Source organism: Aythya marila (genome assembly GCF_965140915.1).
Source record: "Aythya marila genome assembly, chromosome: 5".
NCBI classification, from domain to species: Eukaryota; Metazoa; Chordata; class Aves; order Anseriformes; family Anatidae; genus Aythya; species Aythya marila.
The window spans coordinates 59,208,641-59,232,808 of NC_139046.1; the positions used below are offsets into that span (position 1 = coordinate 59,208,641).

The 24,168-nt window shown below is 36.3% G+C and overlaps 1 protein-coding gene across 6 annotated transcripts in view; it reads left to right on the forward strand.

Moving 5' to 3' along the window:
• The window catches only part of PPFIBP2 (PPFIA binding protein 2), a 112,258-nt gene that overhangs the window by 4,504 nt on the left and 83,586 nt on the right, over positions 1 to 24,168 (forward strand). For 4 of the 6 annotated variants that reach the window (XM_082761161.1, XM_082761157.1, XM_082761160.1 and 1 more), the window contains exon 2: positions 19,148 to 19,245. The exons of 1 other annotated variant lie outside the window; for it this stretch is intronic. In XM_082761161.1, coding sequence (XP_082617287.1) covers positions 19,182 to 19,245 — 64 coding nt within the window. In that variant the 5' untranslated portion in view covers positions 19,148 to 19,181. Of the gene's footprint in view, positions 1 to 19,147; positions 19,246 to 24,168 lie in introns of those variants that run through there. One more of the 6 variants, XM_082761165.1, reaches the window with a different exon arrangement.

Genomic DNA, 24,168 nt, shown 5'->3' on the forward strand with positions numbered 1-24,168 from the left:
TCGGAGACCTCGGCAGCTCTCCCTCCCACCCCGGCCTTTAATTGAGAAAAGTAAATGAGGATAAAGGTGTGTTCGTGGGGGACACAGGGCGGCTGTTCCGGGCTCCTCTACCAGCGCAGGGAGACAGGCGGTGAGGAGACGCCGGCTGCTGCCCAGCTCCAGGGCTCAGCGCCTGTTTCTGTGGTGCTGTGGCAAAAATACCCCCCTGAGCACCTGTGGGAGCTATCAGTGAGTGTGTTTGCGTGTTTCTGTGTCTGATCGCTTGTTCAGTTCCGTGGGAGGCAATGTCAGACTCGTTTGGTGGCATCTGCCTGTATGTGGGTGAAGCGCGCTGTGTGCCTTTGAAGGTTTGCATGCGCTACACGCGATATTTCCCTGCTCATAGACGTCTTCTCCAAGGTAATTATTTTAACTGCAGGGGTTTGGCAGGACAGGGAGTAGTATGGGGCACATCTCTGTGTGATTCCTGTTTTGTTTTTTTTGTTTGTTTTGTTTTGTTTTTCTTTTTTTTTTTTTTTTAACAGGAAGTAGCGCTGTGAGAACAGGTGCACATAGCGTGAGGGGCTTCATTCTGAAACTTGTGTGGAAAGAGTAGATGGGGAGGTGAAGGAGGCTGAATCTCGGCTTTCCAAACATACCAACTTGCTTTGCTTGTGTTCCTGACTTTGATTTGGCTCTGCTGTGCTGACTTCCTTTTATCTTCCTAATGGAGAAACGCTTGGAGTAGAACTTGTCATACCAGAAGAGGGAAAGGACAAATTGTGATAAGCCTGAACAAGCGTGGATTGTTTTTAAGTGATCTGGATTTACCCTCCATTTGCTGATATTCCCAGTTTGAAGCAATGGGAAGGGCCTCTTGAACCTAAAGGAAACCCCATGTAAGTTAGAGTTAAAAAAGAGCTCAGAGGAACCTTAGGGTTGTCTTCTGGACAAGTATAGTTTGTTGCCAGAATAGGAGAGAGAGAAAAATTATGTCAAGTCCCCCAAAATGGGACTTAAGCTGAGGGATAGCTCAAGACTAATCTTGGCACTGACAGATGATGTTTATGTCTGCTGTTGACATGCATGATATGCCTGTAACTGTTTCACATTAGCAATAGCCTCACTTCTTAAAACATAAATGCTTTATTTATCCATGCCAGGTAGTAATCAAGAGGCTTGGCAAAATAGCACTTTATCTATCATACATCTGGGACTCTGCCCTATGGGAAACATCAAATTAAAAGGAGGGGGCAGAAACTGGTTAATCTCCTGTCTGGCTGAAGCATGGTTGGAATTGAGCTGGGAGCGTTGTTCCCTGGTTCCTAGTTCCCTTGCCGCTTTTATCTTCTGTCTGTCTCAGGAAGTTGAGGAATTAGAGGAATGGTGGCAGAGGACACTGTTAGTACCATCTTATTTCAGTCTGGCTACTCCAATCATATCATATGCTAGAAGCAAGGAGGACAAGAAGGAGGTAGGGAAGGAATGAGTAGAGCTTTCTGGGTTCTTGAATCAGTTCTTCTCCCTGTCCAGCCTGTGTTGAAGGAGAAACTGAAGCAGGGCAAAAGAGTGGTCTCTGCCTCCTTTACATCCTTTCCTCTATCATGTTTCTGTTGTACTGAAGTCTCTCTTACTTTAGACCATCAGTGCAGGCTGTAAGGCAACATAATGTGACTTTATGTGGTACAGTGTGTTTGAACTGATGATGGGAAGAGAACAGATGGAGAAGAGTAAGTGAAGACCTTAAGAACCACCTTTTCTGAACACTTAGATAGGGTCAGCAACAAGGGGGAAAGCAGAGGATATGGTGCTGTGAGTACAACAGAGAGGAAAATGAAAAAACTAAATATGGCCCTCCTTTTTTGTTGTTTTTTGTTGTTGTTGTTGTTGTTTCTCCTGTGCAGCTGTGCTGCTAGCCTTCATTTACCCAACTTGTTTCCACTTTTCCCTCTCTCTTTAACAAAACAAAAACAAAACAAAGCAACAGAATCTAAAGCACTCATCCCTAGACACACCTCTCACTCTTATTAGACTATTCAGAAACAGGCCAGAAACTTAGTTCGCTTTCTCCACAGCTAGGGTGCAAAAGTGTTTTAAATTGCCTTTTAGCTCAAACAAATGAAGGCCTTGACCTGGTAAGATTAGCAGAAGTATAGACTCGCATAGGTAATGCAGAGCCTCAGCGGGCTGTTGCTTTAGATGTTTGTAATATGATTCAGAGGATTTATTGTATATCAAAGTAGAGAAATGATGCATAAGGAAATGTGTTTTGTAATAATGATCACTCAGTATAGATCCAAACTTTATCATTCAATGTGCTGTGCCAAGCACGGCTGTTCTGCATTTTCCAGAAATACTGATAGTGTAGAAATGGTAGTGCAACAAAACACGACTCCATTTATGGCAGTAGATGAGAAACCTTCAAAAGGCGTATTTCTGTTAGGGAGGTTGTATTACTCTAATCTGTAGAGGTGTTTATCATTTATATCTGCCAGCTCATCCTCAGAGTTCAGTGAATTCAGCTTCTTAAATTATAATCTCCAAAGTCTAATCAGCTATTGAATAAAGTTTAGGCAGCAATAACTGGCCTTGGAGGCACACTTGATCAGTTACCAACGTTCAGTAGATGGGTGTGAAATCATTTAGCATGGGTAACTTAATCCCTTGAAAATTGTCAAATTTAAGCCATGATCCAATTCTCTAAATTTTCTCCAGTTTGCTCTTGTATTTTCTGTGCTATCAACTCACCATTACTTTGAAGAGCTGAAGAAACTGGGACTTGCACCCCACCTACTCCTCAGTTTGTTCTTTAACACTGTCTAAGCACCAGCTCTGAGATGGATTTGAAAAACTGTGATGGCTTGAGTTCCTTCCTGCCACCCCCTTGTACAGCACAGTATTTTCTGGTTCTTTTGGTTTTAAATGCATGCACATTAACCAACAAACTAAAGCTGCTTTTTGTAGCTAAGTGCCTCTGCCTACATGTTTTAGCAGGATGTTTTTATTGCGAGTCTCTTGTGACCTTGTAACATTACAGTTACCTGTTTTGCTTCCCTGCCTCTCCAGGTGCTTATTTGCTATAAACCCCAAGTGCTATTTCCCAATAGTACTTTTCTCTTATTTGGCAATTCATTGATGTGGAGAACAAAGAATTTCAATTAAGCAGATAATTCCTTTCTGAAAGAAACATAAAAAGTTAATCTTAATGGCACAGTTGCCTGTGTATGTCAATTTGTGTATTTTGTTTATACTGTAAGTCTGCCAAGTTACAGTGCAGTGTTTTAAAGGACTGTATGCATGACCTGGATTTTAAACTCCACTTTGATCACCTGTAAAGCAAGATTGTTTTGAATATTTTGTAGTTCACTAGTATTTCTGGAAGACCTGTGACCCCAAGATGCTGAGTATTTTCATACTGATCAAAGAGAAAAATACTCCCATAGGTATCTTCACATGCATAAGACAGTCCTGACACGTAGTTTTCCTATTTAGCTTCCTGAATTTATCAAAAAGTAACATAATTTCCATTTTTAGGATGCATCTTTCAGCATAATCTTTGAGAAAGTGCTATTCTTATCTCTGATGGAGAATTAATCCATTTCTATGGCCGCAGTGCTCTCCCACTCTGACTTTTTTCTTAGCTTTCTTGCTGGAAGTGTGAGTCAGTTTATCTACTAAATAGGTCCCCAAATGTACTGATCCTAGATTAGTTTCCTGCCTTTATAGTTGTAACGTAGCATATCCCAAAAGAAATCAATTAGGGAAGGGTTTCCAAATTAGTTCTCTGCCAGATGATCAGCAAGCTAATGGGGAGCAATTCGTGTTTTCCTCAAGTCTCTGTTTGTGATATATAAAATATGTTCTTACTTTATATTTATTTTATATCCATTTAAAAATATATGTTCATCTATTTAGCTGGATTATCTAGGTAAAACCTCAAGTAACTAAAGATCAAAGTTGATTGAATACAGGGGAAAATAGAGTCCTTCCTGGTTTAGAGAGAAGAAAAGATATGAAAGCCAATGGTAACCAGGGAGTATGTGGCAGATGTCATGCCTGGAATGGCAAAAGATAGATCTGACTTTCAGAAAGGTGCAATGACAGAGTGTAAACTGCTGATTGTATGAGAGCTCTTTTGCATTCACCTAAGGACATGGTGCTATGTTGATGATGGTTTCCTGACGCAGATGTGAATTTGAAGAAGCCAAATCAGCAGGCCTGGTTTTCTTTCAGCAAAGCCTAACATTAGGCTTGAGGGATGAAATGAATTGGAGGGCTCAAAGTTAAAATATGTTGAATGGCAAGAGGAGGATGAGTCCAAAGCTTTGTTTGGTTACGTGTAGTTGCTTATCAAATGCTGAATGTGAGTCTTGTTTTCTTCAGAGCAACACTGTGAGGTGTATGAATATTCAGGGAATGATTCACTTGCTGGCCATGTCTTCATACTCTAAAATCAACAGATTGTATGCGAGTTAATTACTGAAGATAAATCTAAGCTGCTGAATTCTAATCTGGATTTCATGCACTGACAGTATGGCAACCAAAGTTTTACTTCATCCCCTTCTGAAAACAAACCTGATTGTTTTCCAAATTTAGAGGTGATTTAGCTGGGGATGTCTTCTTATTTCTATCTATGCTGTTCATACAAACAGATTTTTTTTCCTGTTTGCACTATTTGCTACCCAAAGTTTATTTCAGAAGTCATAGTTTCACAAGGGAAAATATTTGCTGAAGTGTCCCTTTAACATAGTAAATGATATTTTTATTCCACTACATGCAATGCAGTTGGCAGCATCTGTTTTAATAATGCATAATCAGAACGTCTTAATCTAATGACATTACAGTCAAATTTATGAATGTGTTTCTGTGTTGATAAACTAAGGTATGTAATATGGTCAGCTCCCAAACCCGATGTTTCAATATTCTGATGTTTCACTACATGGGGTGGAGGAATCTCTACCAAAGACCTTAAACAGGTAAATCCAACTCCCTAAATAGATAGGAAACCATCATAAACCATCCTGGGAAACAAAGTTCATGCATTTCGCAGGGATGAATTCACTGTGCCTAGTATTAGGCAGGTGATGTATTACATCATTCTTGGATAAGACTTCTCCATACTTTTCTTAAAATGTATTATCCCTCTGCAGTTCATAATTAAATTTCTGTTAAATCATCTTTGTACGATACCTGCAGTGCCTTGGTGGCACTCCAGCTAATGTTAACCTGTATACTATTAAAAGTAAGCTCTTGGCAGTTGAAGTAGGTGATCCTCAGAGATGCCTTCCAACTTGAATTATTCTGTGACTTAGTTACTCTGTGATAACACTCCCACACGCTTCATAAAACTGTTCTCATTAGGTATAAGTGCAGGTCTTCACAATGCAGCTAACATAAGCTTTTACCTGAAATTTCATGTGGAGTCTGTTCCTTTCTTTCATGCAGAAAACCTCTTTATTTCTTTATTTCAAGTTTTTATGTCCAACCTAAGGTATGAAACTGGGCTTTGGCTTATTTCTGATTGTAGCCTCTCTATATGCTTTGCACTGAGGGTATAAATGAAAAACCACATAAGCATGAGTCATCTGCCAGTGTTCTTACCAGCACTGCCTAAACAGTTTCACTGGCAGATTTATGGTCACTCAGATCAGCAGAAAAAATGTCCAGATCCTGAGATGTGTTCAGGGCATGTATTAACAATTGCAGAAGCAGTGAGATTGTAGGAAATGTGGAAGGAGCTTTAACCCATGTACTCAGACCAGGACCCCAGTTGCCCTTGTTAACTCCACATTGAATGTACTTGCTATATACACACACGCATGTGCACACAACCCTAGCTGGACTTAAGATACATTTATAACTTTCAAATATTATGTAAGTACATATACATAAGTACAATGTTTGTTTTAAACTCTTTTGTAGTACTGATGGCTATAATAATTGTTTCAAGAAGGGAAGAAGAACAAATATTAAATATTTGGAGCAACTTTTATGGACCAGAAGCACAGTCTGGCTGCAAAATATCAATGAAAGGAAGATATGTGATTCTCTTAAAGAATGTGTTAACTAAAAAAAAATCCAAATGAGTTAAGTGAATAGTTTTCTTTTCCTGAAAATAGTCTTACTTTTTTTTTCTAATGAAAAGCACATATATGCAAAGTATATTAGTGTAAGTATAGGTTATTAGTAAACCTGAAAATGTCATTCATAAATGTTACAAGTGATCAATTAAATGTTTTGAAATGGTAAATATTGTCTCTTGGGTTGAAATGTTCTTCAGTGTGGGAAGCTCAGTGTATTCAAAGGAGTAATTTTACCTGAAACTGAAAAGAGCAACTTATGGCCTGATCTGGCAAACTTCAGTTGTACAAAAGGAAAATAACAGTAGAATCTTTTGTTACTAGAAGAAAGGAGAGCTGTTATAACAAGCTTTTGTGCAAGAAGACCTGTTCTGGCCTGCTCTGCAGAACATCTTGTAGTATGCTGTGAAAAATACTGAATAGTCCGCAGTCATTACTCACCAATGCTTTGTCCAGTGCCTACCGCATTTCAAAACAATTGTAGATTAGGTGAAGGACTAGACAATTGTTGCAAGAAATGTAGTCTGACTGTTTTGCTTTGATTGTATTCTCCATTTTAATTAGGAAATTTGTTAGCGTCTTCAGTTTAGTTTGTAGATTGTGAAGCCTAGCTGGTTCTCACTTCACAAACTTATTTATAAAAGGACAGACTTTGGAAAGGGCTAGAGAAGTGTGTGTTTGTGTTCAGAACAAATGTTTTTGTACAAGAGGGAAATTTGTGCACTAGAATGGATTTGGTTTGGATTCACCAGTCATTTTTGATTTAATCAAAGGTTCTGATTATCCAAGGACTAAATGAGAATAATGGGACTAGCAGCTGCTCGCTTCCTTTGAAACTCAGATTTGAGTACTCAAAAACAGAGCTTCCAAATTAGTAGAGACTTATAAAACTGACACGCTAGGTAGACTTCATCTTAAAGTGAGTGTCTTTTATTTGCTTTTCTTAAATGAAGTTAACAAAACTGTTCCTGTCGTGGAGCATAACTGTCCCTTATAAGTGTCCTTTATCTATAACAGTTAGTAGAGAAGAAATAATTTCCTCATGACAGAGCAGTAGTTTGGTGTTTCTTAACATGACCACATGTGGATTTTTTTTAATTTTTTTTTCCCTTTTATACACCAGAATAAAACTTACTTGAATATTTCCACGTGGAGTGGAGCACTGAAACAGAGTGGGCTATATCTCTTTTATATGTAAGAGCAAATCAAATTTTATTTACAGATTTAATATAAAAACATAAAGTTGTCATGATTACTGATATAGCAGCAGACTTAGATCCAATTTCTACACAACGAAATAAACTGTGTCTGAAGAAACAGAACTCTTATTAAGTCGTCCTTCCTTCTACTTCAGAAGAGAAAGAGAAATCAATTTCACCCAATGCTAACTTTTAATAATTTGATCTTTTTTCTATTGTTTTTTTTTTTTTTTTATTATTATTTTTATGCACTGTCACTTGATAGAATCACAAAATAGCTTGGGTTGGAGGGGACCTTAAAACCCATCCAATTCCAAACCCCTGCCACGGGCAGGGACACCTTCCACCAGACCAGATTGCCCAGGGCCCCATCCAACCTGGCCTTGAACACCTTCAGGGCAAGGGCATCCACAGCTTCTCTGGGGAACCTGTTCTAGGGCCTCACCGCCCTCTGAGTAAAGCATTTCCTCCTAACATCTAGGGCATCCTAGGGCATAACATCATCCCTTCTCATTTAGTTTTAAACCTTTCCCTCTTGTCCTATCATTATCTGCCTGAGTAAAAAGTTGCTATCCATCTTTTTTTATAAGCCCCCTTTAAGTATTTAAGTATTCACTTGGCTACAGATGCAAGAAACATCTGAGGAATTTTTCATAAAGACAAATAAACTAGTTAGGGATTAAAGGCCTTTGCAAAGTGACTAGTCTGAAATCTTTTAATGTTATGGTTGTTTTAATAAACAGATCCCTATAACCGTATTGTTATCAAACACAATTCAGTTATTACCTCAAGGAACTCCACAGGTTTATTCACAATAGGACCAAAAGTGAGTAACAAGCCTTTCAAACAGTTCTAAAGAATTGCTCAGAGTCTTAACATGAAGTCTGTCTCTGAAGGGAGACAGAATATGTAAAAGCTTGACATGAAGTATCCCCTCAGGTGTCATTGCTGCTTAGGACTGTGCTTTAGGACTTCTGGCCTTGCTATAGTGACACTCAAACCCTTTAAAGTAAGAGAAGAGTTCTGTTTCATTTGTCTTCTATGGCATTATAAAGGTTTTATTTCAGAGACAGTAAAATTTGACTAACTTTATAACAACGTACTGCTTTGGGTACTGTTGTACTCTAGCATTTGCCTTAACAATTGCAATTTTTCTGTTTATTCCAACCATATGAAAGAACTCTTGTTTGGAATAGATGTAACACAGTAGCACTAATTCTAGGCTACAGTTTTATTTACTTTAGCAAATACTTTTTTGTTATTGTTCACATTTAAGGAATTAATTAAAATATTATCTGAAAATTAATCTAGATAAATCCTATGTGTTCATTATAATGGTTGAATTCCTATCTTTTCATGCCCTAGGAATAATAGAAATTCACTGTAAAAGGAGAACAAAAGGGATCTTATGTATATGTCCTTGATGAATCATTATGCTGACAGCATCCTGAACTTTGGATATAAATATGTGTATTAGAGAAGGGAAGAATACTACATTCATAAATGGCTCTTTTTCTAGGTCCAGCTATTGCATTCCATTTGTGTTGAGAAAGGCATTTTTTATTTGCAACGCTTCCAAAAGCTTTCTGAATGAAGTGTCCTAGCAAGCCTGTAAGACAAAATTACTAAACTAGAGTATGTTAGCTTTGAAGATTGATACATTGAACCAATTTTACCAAGTCTCTTTCTGAAAATAACATATATGCTTTTTAAGTTCTGAAAATTAAAATCAGCATTCCTATGCATAGATCTGTAGCTATACATTTTCTCACTTTTTTGTTTAGTCCTACATATTTTGCATATTTTTATAAGGAAGGATTTAAACTGATTTGACCTACCTGTGATAACATGATTTGATATGGAAACATGTTCATTTTACATTTGTGTGGGACTGAGGGAGGAATAAATGCCTTGAAATGCTTCCTGGATGCAGCATGGATGGGCTTCGTCATTGGTAAAAACTTGAGAATGCCTGCCATGATTGATAATAAAAAGTGCTATATATAACAGTGGACTTCCAGATTCTCCTTCATATCCTGTTCCATCGGATGTAGCTATTTTGTGGAAGCAGCAGGCTGGCACTTCAGAACTCTGTTGTAAGCTATAAAAAGATGACACCAAGTACTGAAAACTGGGTATGCGGTTACCTGAAGCTTACTTGTTTCAGCTGTGGTGACAGAGCAGGAACAGTAACAGCTTGCATAGATGAAAGTGAAATAGAAAAGCTGGGCACTTGCGTGGGCTTTCGGTGTTGTGACACTGCTAAGTTCCTTTCCTAGCTAAACATATTTTCCGGTAAGAAAATACAGCTTCTCCATAGAACAGGTCATTGAGGAGACCTACATAGCTGGTCAGATGTTCATTATGGACTGCTGCCTGGTTTCAGGGATTGCTTAATCTGTCTCTAGTGATCTTGGTACTTCTGTTCCTTCTAGAGTCTGCTGAGTAAACAGGAATAAAGGATGTCACTTTTTTCTTGCCACCTTTAATAATGTTTCTTCAACTGGGAGGTATCATAGTTTTCCCTGACCTATTTGAAACTTAAAATTATTGAATATTGCTTTTGGATGTCAAGTTACTGATTCATCTGTCATGCAATATTGCTTCACTCTATAATGCTTTCTCTCATAATTAGAAAATTATGTTAATACATTAGGTATGGAAAATCAATGCGACAGGGGAATATATTATTCTCATTTAGAAATCAGTTGTGGCATAGTGTCTCATATAGCTACTTCCTTACCCACTGGCCAGTTCTGCAAGAATTAAGGCATCCCATATTCAGAGTAGAGGAAAAATAAAACAAACAACGTGTGTCATTTTAGATCAGGATTTAACTTGCCATGAAGAGCTTTTTGCTTCTTGGTTATACATATTTAGTCAGAGAGAGGAAGAACTTGAAGGCTGCTTTTCCCTTTTCATTAATCAATGTGTTCATTAATCTTTAGGAAAGAATTGATATTAAAAAGTTCTCTTTGTAAGCACAAAATTGACACAGCTGTAGAATTTGTAATTTCAATGAAGTGCTGAGTAATGTGGGACATGGTCCTTTCATAGTGACCCATTTGTTGTTCCTACTTTGAATGTTTTTAATCCAAGCAGAATCGCTTATATTGTTTGCTGATTCTAGCAGAAATGTGTTTTTTTTTTTCTTCTTTCTTTCTTTGTTTCCCACAGTCACTTTCCTCAAAATAGCTACTGAATCTTAAATTTACACAGTACTTGATACTGTTTAGTTCCTGTTAGTGTGAATTCAGCATGTTTGTGTTCACAGATGCAGGGTGGCTCATGTTAAACCACCTACATTGCTGCACAAAATGTTTCACAGAGGGGAATAATGCTGATACAAAATTAAATTTTACAAAATCAGAAAGCTGTCTCTTTAGTATTTGTTTTAAAGCTTTATATCTAGAGCTGAGTTTAGACTTGACAAAAGTTTTTGTTTTCATTAAGCTGAGGAAAAATCAGAACAGAGCCTTGTAACCTGAGTAACCCAAGAGTAGGTCTTTTGGTTGAGAAATATTCAGAAGAAGTTGAGTTGTATCTATGTTGGACATGTTGTCTATGTTTCTCTGTGTGGTCTAGCCTGAACCTGAGCCTTTTATCTTAAAAAAAAAAAAAAAAAAAAAAAAAAAAAAAAAAAAACTTTGGATGAAATTTCTTTCTTTTGATTGCAGGAACTGAATTTTCCAGCATGTTAACCCTCCTATGTATTCTGTTGTTGTTTTTTTGTTTTTTTTTCTGCAACACAAGGGAATCTCACATCTCACGTATCTCACTGTCCACTAGTGTCCTCTACCAATCCTCTCCTACTTTAGTGTCTGTCCATTTTAAGGAATGCTTAGCACTCTCAATTCTTTTAATGCTTCAAAGTGGAGTTATTTCTGTAAAGATTCATTGCTCATACTCAGCTGCAAGGTATGGATTGGTTTTCTTCTGCGGAGAGGCTTGCTAGATAATGACTCTTCAACTAAGCATATTATAGGAGAGAAAGTAGAAGAGGACTGGGAAGAGACTAGGAGATAGTGGCATGAAAAAGCGAGCAGTGATTAACCACTTTTTTTCTTTATATATATGCTGTATGAGCATTCACTGAAAAAATATTCAGAAAGGATGCAAAAAGAAATCAGATAAATTCACAGAGGGTGGGGTCCTTCAACATCTATGAAATGTGATGGTTCCTATGTAGTCTGTGATTCAGCAAGTCTCATGTTTGCTGGTTATTGGGAAAGACAGAGCAGGAGGCTGATGACTCTGCACCTCTGTTGCCCTGAATATCTTTAGGGACAGAGCACTGGGCCAGGCTGGCTTTTAGTCTGAGCCAGCATGGCTGTTCTTACGGTGTTGTAGTGTTCCAAAAATACACAACCATTCTCTGCCTCTGACTCATATGATTTTGATGGATACCTGTCTTGATTACAGTACAAACAATAATAAATACAAGTTTAAGCAGTAGGATCAAGGACTGTACAGGTCCAGATGGCTGAGGAGTGTTTGGTCAGTGTTGGCAAAGCAGCTGATTCTTAGAATGATTGTCAGAGCACATCATGGAAATGGATAGTGTGATCTGATTTGAAAATCAAGCCTCCTTACACTTTTTTGAGATACCAGATCTTCTGGCCCTGCTTTAGCACTAGCCTTCAACAATATATTTTCAGACTAATGTTCCAAAAAGCACCTATATCAGTTACAGTACAGGTAATGCAAAATCTCTGTTTCACAGTGCTCTTACACACTTCTGTAGCCCTAGTGAGATTTATGAACATGCATTTAATTGATTAATAAAATTAGTTGTTGTTAAGAATGCTTGTTCTGTTGAGTTGGTTCCATAAGAGCCTAGTGGGCAAGAATTTCCATTTGCAACATGTAGTGAAATGCAGGAAGGCAAACAAAACTTGAATGCTAGCATCAGAGCTAGGCTGAGAAGCCTCTGCTCCAGGGAAATTTGAAAAGGCCTGAGAAATGTTATCAGCCTTAATAATGTTCCAGATTCTCAAGGTTTAAAGGTTTGCATTTCTTTGTTTTGTTTTGTTTTGGGGGGGGGGGGGGGGAAGGGGGTGTTTGATTTTTGTTTGTTTGTTGTTGTTTTTTTTTTTTTTTTTTTCCAGCAGAATAGTTTATCTGAAATTTTAGGATTTTGTGTTTTGAATCTTTTTGTTAATCATCTATATGGAATCTCAGTTTCTGTCAAGAAACTGATTATTATGTGTTTCACTGATCATTCTGTATTTCACTCTAAGGAAAAGAGTTTTAGTGTCTACTGTCTACTTTTCTTGCAATTTCTCACCTTTTGATATACTAGAGCATGACCTTACTTGCACTGAATCATTCACTGTATCATTTTCAGCTTAAGGTTTCCAAGTCTTGCACGCTTTTCAGGTTTTGTTTCTTTTTTGTGGGGTGTAAGACGGGGTTTCCCAGGGATGGTGTCTGGAGTTAAGTAACTTGACAAGACTTAATTGAAGTATTGACCTTCATGGAAGGAAATTGGAAGTTGGGACCCTGAGACCAGTGAATACATGAGTGCAGAAGGGAAAGAAAAAAAATTACTTTAAATGTCAGAATTTAGGGTGTCAGATTTCTCTCTCTCTCTTTTTTTTTTTTTTTTTTTTTTTTTAATTGCAGCATTTTATAACTAAATGTGAACTGTAGTGCCAGGCCTGACAATTGTATGCCATTCATCTCTGCATTTATTTTAAGACAATAAAAGTTCATGTTTTGATTCAGAAACTTTCATATATTTTACCAGCTAATGCTTTACTCAGCTAAGGTTGAATTGAAAGCATTTATTCATTGTGTTGTTTTAAAATAAAAGTAAATAAAGTAACAAGGTAGAAATTTAAATAGTTAGATGACAACTGAAATAAAATAATTAGCCTTTTAATTTAATACAGTAACTAATATTGAATGCAATTTGTGTTCTAAGTCTTGCAAATTCAAAAGCTACAAAATTTCCCTTGATACTGTGTATAACAGAGATAAAGCTTAAAATATCTGATAAACTAAAATTAAATTATGGAGTGTTCTTTAAGCTTTTATGAAAAATGTTTTTTTTTTTTTATTTAAAAAAATGAAGGACTGAAAGGCTACCTACAGGTGACAAACTGCTATAGGGAGGTGCTGAAGAAACCCCACTTTGCACATGCCATTCTGTCAGCGTCAGCTTTTGTATGTAAGGATGAGACGTTGCACAAACATGAGTCAGGAAATTCAGTTATGGTACCAATAGCAACTGTAACTTAATATCCATGGGTCCTGTGGAGGAGGTACTGTGAGGTGATTTTTGTTCTCCAAGGATCACGAAGTATCAGCTGAAGCATTTACAAGATACTTGTGTGTGTTCTTTTTTCATTTTGTTGTTGTTGTTTTTTCTTTCAACTAGATACAGAGTTTAAATTCAGGCTCTAATTAGCAAATTTAGTGGGTTTATTGTTGAAAACAGATGTTTGGCTTGTGACTTTGCTAAATCATAATGCAGTAAATTTAGCAGTGTTTTGTTCCCTTTATATCTTTAAATTTAATTATTTAGCACAATACATTTAGAATTGGTGTAGTTCCTACTGCTTGTCATAGCTTTTCTCAACAGCACACAACATGGTGGTTTTACAGTGCCTGCCTGCCTAAGCTAGTTTAGCACATTTACCTAATGAACTAACTTAGCTCATTTCCATCAGGGAGGTATTACAGTAGTATGCTTGGCCAGGGGATGTCCCTTCACTGAAGGACACCCAGCAGCATGTTGAACAGAGACCTTCCTAGTTCTCTTCTACCACTGACCTGAAATGGTTCAGTTTCAGGTCTCTGCCCAACTTTGGCAAATCTACGTTTCTGTCTTAGAGCTTTGCCCCTGCACCCTTAACACCCCCATCCCCTTGGTTGACCCTTTACACTCTTCAGCTGAAAAAAAAAAAAAAAAAAAGTCTTTATTCTTTCCCATTTTTGTTATTCTATAAAAAATCTATAGTCTTGTTTTTATTCATTACATAAATGGTAATAAATGAAGGAAGGGTTGAATTTACCCTTCTGCCTATCCCAATGAAGCAGGTGAAGGGGAAATAGGGCAGGTAGTGTCTATATTAACAAATATAAATTAAATTTAACCTATAATCAGATGAATATGATTTCTGTGTGGATAATCCCAGAGGATGCTGTATAAGTAGTGTTCCTTAGGCAGTCATTCTAGCGATCAGAAATTCTTCTATTCCCAGCAGCTGTGGATGGTTATTTAGGACTAAGGATTAACTTAATTAGAGAGGCTTGCTGGGTTTTAGAAGGCCAGGATCCAAATACGCGTTTATGACTTCTGTGTTTGATGGTGTCATAAGAACTCCTGAGCAAGGTAGGAGAGATGAATCGGCAATTGCAAGTCTGTGGGATAACTGGCTACAGACTGCCTGTGGCTGGGGGAGAAGCAAGGTGGGAAATGGTGCGAGTGGGAACAGCTCATTTGCTCATTCCAGCTCTGGAGTCTTCTTGCAGCTGAAAAACGCATGGAGGACTTCTGAGGCTTAGCCAAGCCACTTGATCTTTCATTAAGCCATTAAGTACAAAGCAAAGTGATATTTGAATTTGAATCATTGAAACAGTTTACAAACATGTATTTATTCATCCCAGGTAAAAAATATTATGGTATTTAATTATTAGCTACGTCTTCTAAATGCAAGAGGTACTGGAAGGCTACCCAAAGCACTGATATTAAGGCAAGATCTGGTTTTCAAGAGTTCCTGGCAAAACCTCGCATCGCTCCATAACTGATAACATTGGTGACCTTGTTATCAGGAGCAAAGTTGGGAAAACATCATACTTAGGAGTTGCCTAAATGTTCACATTCTATTGTCTGAAAAGCTACTAGTTCAAGGCAGCCATGAAAAAATCAGATTTAATTAAGGCTTTTCATAATTGTGAATACATCTTTTAAATATCATGTTCTTTTTGGACACAGTAAGCTGTTGTTTTGCATACAGGAACTGGGTTAAGAAATTTGCAATGGATATTGGCTCTAAACAAGTTAGTTGTAGCAGAGAGTTTTCATTTTATTTGAAACGCAAATCTCAGATTGGGATTTACAGGGTAAAGCTAGCTGAGCGAAATAAGTTTGGGGCATTCAGACCAGTTTGCTCTGCACTTCCTGGAAGATCTTATTACTTAGGTAATTATAACAAACAGGATTGCAATATCTTTATCTGTGGGCTGGGCTCTAAATTATTGTGAGCGTGTGGCTTAGAAGGGATGATAATAATGTAGACTTACATCTGCTTAACAGTAAAACTTTGGCTATTAATAGCTAGCAATTTTTACTGTTCAGGGGAAAAAGTAAATAATTTTCTTCTTAAGGACCTGAAAAGGTGAGTAGTTTGGTTTTTGTGTTTTACTGCTATGTAAGTTAATCGAATAAACTATGATCGTTAGAATTTGCTAGTATTAAAGCTTTTGCTGTATTATTAGAGAAGCTTTTTCAGCTTTGCTAAGGACTGAACAAAAGGTAATTTTCAATTTGTATATATTTATATATGCAGATAAGTCATGGTGTTTTGCATGCGTTGACGTCATTCAGGAATGAAATCTGTAAAAAGAATTACAATTAAAATATCTGCAAATAGACAGATCCTATTTGAGGCCCTCACCATGCTTTGGGAGTGATATAGCTGTCTTGTTTAACAATAATAAACAATAATAAAAATAAACAGAATCCACAATTGCAGGTACTTCTACAGAGCTAGTTCAGAAACAGTAACTGAAGACGTATGAGATCTAACAAGCTATTTCATAATAATGCTCAGAACAGTCAAACTGCAAGGAGGGAGTGTCTGGGAAAATAGGACTTGCCTGCAGCACAAGCAACAGGTCTGTCTAGAAAAAGATGTCAAGCAAGTAATATTACATTATCACTCTGGAGCAAAGCACATTACTTTTTTTAATAAATCGTTTGATCAGCAGGTTCTACTCTAGCTTGATTCAGTTAAGCAGCAAATACACTGTGGATACAGGTGAGAAAACAGGAGGAGTGTGGAGGTTGGGAGGAGATAGAAGACAGTTCTGGTGGTATTTTTCAACAAAACTTTGTGTTTGTTAAGGTGTTCACTGAATTTTTTTCTGTAAGTAAAATTTCAAGCTTGTAATATTTCAGGGATTTTTGTAGTTTTTTCACTGCAGGTGATCAAAAACTATATTTGATGTTTAGAAAAAATGATAGTTCTGCCTTTCTTGTTAATAATAAATATGTATTGCTCTAGCAGCTTTAAGCACACAGGAATATCTTACAGCACAAATAAGAACATTCAGTGCAACCTAGTGATAGAAACTCTGTAATGCTTTTAGTATTTTTCCCTTTTTTCTTCCTTCAGATTTGAGACAGTCTGTTGTTCTGATTTACAAAAACAGCTGGCAGCCATAGATCTCTGAGGGAGTGACTCTTTTCTTCAACATCCACCCCAGCAGCAAGACAGCCTGGGTGCCTCTTGGGCAGCTGCTTTCTGTAGGTGGATTTCCTTTCACTGAGATGATTGTGACCCATGTTGTGGATGCTTTGAACTAGGAGAAATACTGCAAGGAAAGTGGCTTATTGCAGTTGAGAACTGGGTATCTCTAACATTTTTAATGAATCTGCTCACCTGCTGGCAGATTAATATGATAACAGAGGATGGAAATCTACCAGAGTCAACAAATTGATGCAACAGAAAAAGAGGGAGTGTTTGAAAAGTTTTGTGTGTACATATTGTGAAATTTTAAGTTTATATCAGCTGACTTAATGACTTTTAAGATTATTCTGAGGATAATGTGTGTTATTTCCAATACCATTAAATGAAATATTTGGGTTGTTTGCTTTAGAGATCAGATGAAATTCAGGTACATTTAGCATTGTTCATGCTTAAATTATTATTTTGACAAAAAGGGAGAGGTAAACCCAACCTGTAATTTGCATGAATCTTTGCCTTAGGTGACACTAAAGGTTGTGGGTGATTTTTTTTTTTTTATTTTTTTCCTCTTCTTTATTTTCTGATATGGCATTCTCATATTGCTCTTCAGATCTATTTGATCTGAAAGTAAATAGTGGCTTAGCCATTATGACAGCCTAAATGGCAGAGCTGAAATCAGGCTCTCATTCCTGCAGCTGTCCCTTTAGATGATGATTGTATACGTTGACCAGACTGGATGTAGCACACACAGCTCTCTGATAACAGAGAGCTTATTAATAAATTAGCTTTCTTTGTATCTTTGTGTATTCTTCACCAGCACCATGACAAAAAGCCTGTATTGTAGGGTTATTAATCTGCAAAAGAAGCAAATAATTATGACTTGTTACTATTTTTTTGCATTGTGCTGGTCTTTTTTCTGAGTTTCTTCATTTGTTATGATGCAGTAATTTGGACTTGGTGTTGAGTATACTTCTAGGGATTTTTTTAATCTGATGGTCCTGAGAAATAACAACAAAAGAATGTTTTTATCTTAAAGCTTGTTCTATTCTCTGGCTGCTAATTCTACATTCTAGTGTTTAGGAAACATCGAACAAAGAGAGCAAATGTAGGTGGTTTAGCTACCAGTCATGTCAGTCATTGGTGATAGTGGCCAGTGTCTGAATTGTCACTGAATGAACACCATACAAATATATCTATGTGAATTATCTTGTCTTTTAAATCTAAAGACAGGTGACAATCTATTTCTTGTCATATCACATGATAAATACAGATTAGTGAAATTTCAGTGGCATTGGAATAATTGGCCCCACAAACATATGACCAACTGCATATGCACTTACCTACTACCTGTATCATTTGAAGGGTATCTCTGGCCATTGTCACACAGATGTCTTTTGTGGTGCCTACAAAGGTGTAAAAACAGCAGTTTTGAACCACTGTTTTAAAAATTTACTGTATTGGGAGATACAAAAATCTGAATGAACTACACCTTTGTGGAAGAGAAATCAAATCAAAATTCTGTGACCTTTTAAAGTCTTTGTTGATATTTTGAGTTGTGTTTTACAGCACTGCAAAAATTATACCCAAGACTCCTGTTCATTGCCCTGCAGGTGCTGGTTTTACACCTGAGCAATGAAGTGATGTGCAAAAGGAGCTTATTTCAGAGATGAAACAGCGTATATTTTTTTTTTCCCTATGAAATGTCACAGGGGATTCTAATTTTTGGAAAATTTGGTTTATTATCCTTGATCTCAGATGTTAATGAATGTCTTTAATCCTGTTCTAAGGAGGCATCAACTTCAGAAATTTCATACTTGGAGCAGATTGGTCATGAAAAAGTGATATAATGTGGTTATGGAAAGGAGAAGTGAAAATGATTTCAGAATTGCTGGACTTGGAGTCAGAAGTGAAAAATATATTAGGTATCATTACAGTTGGGGTTGAGGCAGCAACATATTTTTATAATTTCCCTCTTTACTAATATGGCTGCAATCAATAACGAGCTCCTACAGAGTTTGGCTTATAGGTTAACTGTGATTTCACCAGGAACAGTAAAAGCACCTGTTTCATTCCTTCATTGAAACCTAGACAACCCTCCTTTTCGCCCACAGTGCAAAAGGTTGAAATACACAAACTTTGAATTTAGAAAAGTATTCTTAAGAATGAGGCGTAGGCAAATCTCAGGCTTCCAGTATTTGAGATTTGTTTGTTTTCATTTTCATCTGCATTTCCTTGTTAGTAAAGTATCTTAAGAAAAAAAATGAGTCAGTGATAAATGAGAACCTCAGAAATCCCAAGTCATCTATCAAGAATAGGAACTATTTTTTTTTTTAATTTTCATATTAATTACAAGGCTGTGTTTTTGTTAGCATGGACTTCTCTTTGTATGGCTTAATATAGAATGAAACAGTGACGTATATTTTCTGTCAGGTCTGCTTTAGTATAATACACATGCTTTCATCTGTCTTTACAGTAGGAAGAGTAAAAGTCTGAGCAAATCAGAGAGCATGGCTTCTGACGCTAGTCATATGCTTGAAGCAGCTTTGGAGCAGATGGATGACATCATTGCAGGTACAATAATGCTTTATTTTACACCAAATTATTTTGATATTTAACAACACTTGTCTTTCTCCCCTCCTACATTTTTCCTGTTTATTTTTTACTTTTTAATTATTTTTCTCAATTTGTCAGTTTCCTGTGTTTTCTGTGGATCAATAATTATGTGAAGAAAAAGTAAAATAAAGAAAGCCTATAATTCTACCTCAGATATGTAAATATTGGAATAGGAGAGATTTAATTTGCTCTAGTGCTATATGGTAATTTAAACAAATCCTCATTAATGTGGTAACTCCACTGAGTTGAAATTTAATGGAAAATAATTGCAATGACTAATTTCAAAATTTACATTCAAACTATACCTGGTCATTTAGTTGACTGTAAAATAATATATATTGTTACTTTTTAAATTCTATGTGTCTGTTGTAAAAAAAGAAGTTTTTACCAAGGTATTTGTTATCTGGATAGTATATATCTTTATCTTACACACACACATAAATATTCCTAATTATGTATTTTTTAAATATGTTATTTTCTTTATTTGTTGAAATGCATAAGTATAAAATAGTTTAGCTATTAATTACCTTCATGGTTTAATGAGTTAGAACGTAAAACTTGTTTTGTTAGCATTCATATCCAGGAGCCAAATTAAGAGTTTCTTTTTACATAGCTTTCCAATAGAAAGGGTGATGCAAGACTGAATTTGCTGTTTTCTGGTGTTCTGGTAAGGCAATTAAAAAAATTAAAAAAACTTTGTCTCAACATTACAGCATCCGAGAAGGGAAGATCTTTCTGTGGTTAGGACTCAGTAGCCTTGGGGTTTGTGCTCACACACCGTTCAGTGTGAACTCCTGAAAGAAGTATCTGGGTAGGGCCATGATCTCACTTTTGCACAATGGGAAAGCATTTACTAAAGCTTTTTAATTTAAGTAGTGACACCCATGCTGTGCCTTCATTATTTTCCCCTAATGCTGAAGAAGATGACATCAGCCTCTTGTTGCTGCAGTTCTGGCTTCTTCCTCCTCTTCTAGTAAAATTTACTGTCCAGAGACTAATATGAAGCTTCATAAATTACCATCAGACTAGCCATAATTAGGCAGAAAGTCTGTGTCCATGATTTCTAGTCTAAAGTATCTCTAGATTTATTGTTTATTATTCTTCTCCACATATGAAACTTTATTCTATATTTGCAAGTTTATGACTGCTAAGATACACAGAAATATGAAAATAGAGCACAATTGTAAAAATGTGAATATGTGATAGATACAACTCCACAAATAACTCTTCATGCCAATAGAACAAGTTCCAGACAAATACGAAAACTTAGAAATGCATTTCCTTTTTTTTTTTTTTTTTTTTTTTCCCTGACCTCAAAACTTTCTTCAAACAAGGTTTTAAGCAGAAGTTATCTGGAATTTTATTTGTTCACCTCTTGTCTTATAAAACACGAACAGATAGTCAGTGAAGCATTGTACTTCCCTCAGATATGTAAACAGAGAACAAGAAAAAAACAAAGAAACAAGAAAAGCAACTCCTAAACCATAGTTCATAAAATGGGGAACTGAAATAATTTCTTAACCCTAAATTTGCAGTAGCTATGATACTAGCTAATGCTTAAAAAGACATAAGACAACATAGAGGTCCATGGCCCTTTCATCATGCTAGGGAACCTGTGCTTCTAAATCACCTTCATACATCTGGCTTTATCTTTATGTATTTATTTTGCTTTCTCACTTCTGTGATAATTTATACATAGCCCAGCAAACATTGTTGATATCATCAATGCATATATATTCCATTCTTCAGAAAAATTTATCTTGTTTTATTTCTTGGAAGGGAGAGATTTTCTTCAGAAAGCATTTATCTTCCAAGAGGAAAAAAAAAGAAAAGACACATTTAAATTGACTTTCAGATTAGATACTGCTCTTCTTCCAGTAGTTGTCAGAGCTTTGTGGTGTGTTTTCTTTTGAACAAAGAGGTTGGAAAGCTTGATCTGATTTTGAGGATTTTTGAGGATTTTCAAAGCCCTTTCTAAGGCCTTCTTGTGCCTTAGATTTTCATCTGCATCAGTCAGATCAATCAGTGTTATAAGCGTGTGCTTCCAACATATCTCAAATTGTCTAGTATCTCCTCTCATGAGCAATAAGAGGCTATGTAATCAATAAACAGGTCTCTCCTTGCTTGTTTGAGCAGCGCTATATTTTGTTTAGAAAAACTTTCAGTTTTACCTGAAGATGCCATTTCATATTCACTTCCCAAAAGTATTTTAGGCTTACAGGCTGTATATTTTTCCACTGAAAGGGTAACATTACTATTTAGTAGCATTTTCATGAGTAGCAACTCTGAAAAACGATCAGTTTAGAGTCAGATAATAGGAGTTTAGTGTAGGGTATTTCTTCCATGGTATGGAAAGATAACTCATTAAATGATAATATATGACTGCCTTACAAAAACAATTCACGTATTTCTTTTAGTTTGATGGTAGAATAATAATTGAGCCAAGCTTGACTTTTTTATTATCATTTTATTTTCTCCTTCTCCTTTTTCAGATTATTCATGCACATGTCTTTTTAGGGTTTCATCTTGATAAATAAGCAATAGAATTAAATTGTTCCAGGCTGCCCAACAACATTGCTTTTACCCCCCTCCCTTAGCTGTCATGATTATGGAGACACGGATAGAAGCAGAGCAAATGATGTAAGAAATAATCTGTTTTATTCAGTGGTTTGCACATCCTGTTCACAGCTGTTTTGTAGTGTTGTTGATGCCCAAGCTCTAAAACAGAGTAGTATGTAGAGTTTGTTTCCAGTGTCAGCATAGGTCATAAACAAATTGGCAACTTCAAGAGAGTTGACTTTACAACTTCAGGTTGCTTACTTTTTTTTTTTTTTTTCTCCTTCTAATGCCCACTGTATAATATGCAAAACAGGCTTACATAAAGATATCTAACAGGAAAAGCACCAGGATATTTCCCAGGCAGTGCATTCTGTCAAGTTTCATCAATGTTAACTGAATACTTCTCATATGATTTCAGGATTATATCTACCCAGACCAAAAAAAAAATATTATTTTGTTCCATTTTAGTTGTAACGTAAAGAAAAGCTCAAATTGTTTGGAGAGTTGTTTACCTAATTTATTTATTATTTTCCATTACAAGAAATAGAAAAGTAATTTTAAGGTAGACTAACTTATTATTATAAGTTATTCTAACTTAAAATATTTCTGGTCATTCTCTTCTAGTTAATGTTCTGTGTGCTCCAGAACTGTTTCTTGCATATTCTGGTATGATTGACGGTCCAAATGTATCTGCTAGAGTTTATACTTGGATACTGGTGATTATCCCAATTTGTCTCATATTGAAGAACATAGTTATTATTCAAGTTTGATTCTCTCTAATTGAATCCAGTAGGCTTCTGTATGCAATCTGTGGAGGGACTGCAAAACAGGAATGTTCTCTTGTCCTGTATGGTGAGAGGAGAAATAGGGTAGGAAACTCCTTTAGAAGGAGGACTGTCGTAAAACAAACATGGACACAGAGTTTTCTAACTGAAGATTTATATATACCATACTGTGCAAATATTGGACAAGTTATCTGCACAAATGTAGCTGCTCTTTGACTAGCCTGGGAACAGCAGAAATCAACTGTTCAGAGCTATTTCAGCTCACTATATACAGATTCCATGGATATCCTGTGGCAGCATTGAATTCAAAGACTAAGACTAAATTTCATGACTGTTGGAAACATGTATGTGATGAAAGGTGATGTAGGCTTCCTTTGGGATGAGGCCTGAGTGGATACTAGGAAGAACTATACTCCTCTTGGCCTTGGAAAGCAGGTATAAAATGAGCATTAATCACCACTACAGAGAAGTGAGAAGTCCAGAGATACGTAACTGTAAGTGGTTCATTTTTTTAAGTTTGAATAGGGGTGTGTGTGTGTATATGTATACACACGTTTGTTGGTGTATACACACATAAGCAAAGAACAGCATTCTCTGTTTAATTAGAAAAACAATCCTAAGCTCTTATATTAGCTGTAGTTATTATAAAGGACGAGAACCACATTCTAGTATGTTGAGGTAAGAACTAGGCATTCAAATACATAATATGAATATTTACAGTCCTACTTTTAGCCTTTTTAATTGGAAAAAGTAATGTCTTTTTCTCCAAATGTTAGCATGCCTAATACATGATTCTGGTTAATGGAAATAAAAAGTCTCATTGTAGATTGTGCATCTCAGTGCAATACAAAATGTATTAGTGTTCAGAGTGCATGAGGGTAGGATTGTCGAGCAAGATTAACAAATTAAATTTCACTCGGCTTGATCAAATTTGACAGATAAGTCAGTGTTCCCAAGTCTTTTTATGCTTCAGTTCATCTTTACTGATAACCCACCCTCATAGCTATATAAATTACGCATGCTAAATAATTAGCCTTATTTGGCTAAAACAGCAAAAAGGACTAATGTAATTGTCAATGAACATGACTTATCCATTAGCCAGAATGACTTGCACTCCAAACAGATGCTTTCTTTAGAGAAAGTACCCATATGTCAGATCAGCCTATATATTCTTTACTCGAGGTTCATACCTATGACATTGCCTCCTGGTGTCCAAGTCATTAACTTTCTCTTTACTTCCACTTGTACCCCATCCATTAAAACGTGCGGATCCGTAATCCATAGGATTATGGATTTCGCTTAGTTTTTCTTTTAAATTAATTTTAATTAATTAAAACAGTCTTTCTTTTAGTTTGTCAAAATGGTTCTCTCTGTCAGCAATTTGGAAATTCATTATTTTCTTTTGTGAACAATGACCACAAATCTAAGATCTAAAAATTCCTGTCGTAGTATTATAGTCTGGTGTAGCTCCAGAATCTCTTGAAAATCAGCAACTAATCAGTGTAATTATTGTTTCCTTTTAACCAGAGCTCCTGCA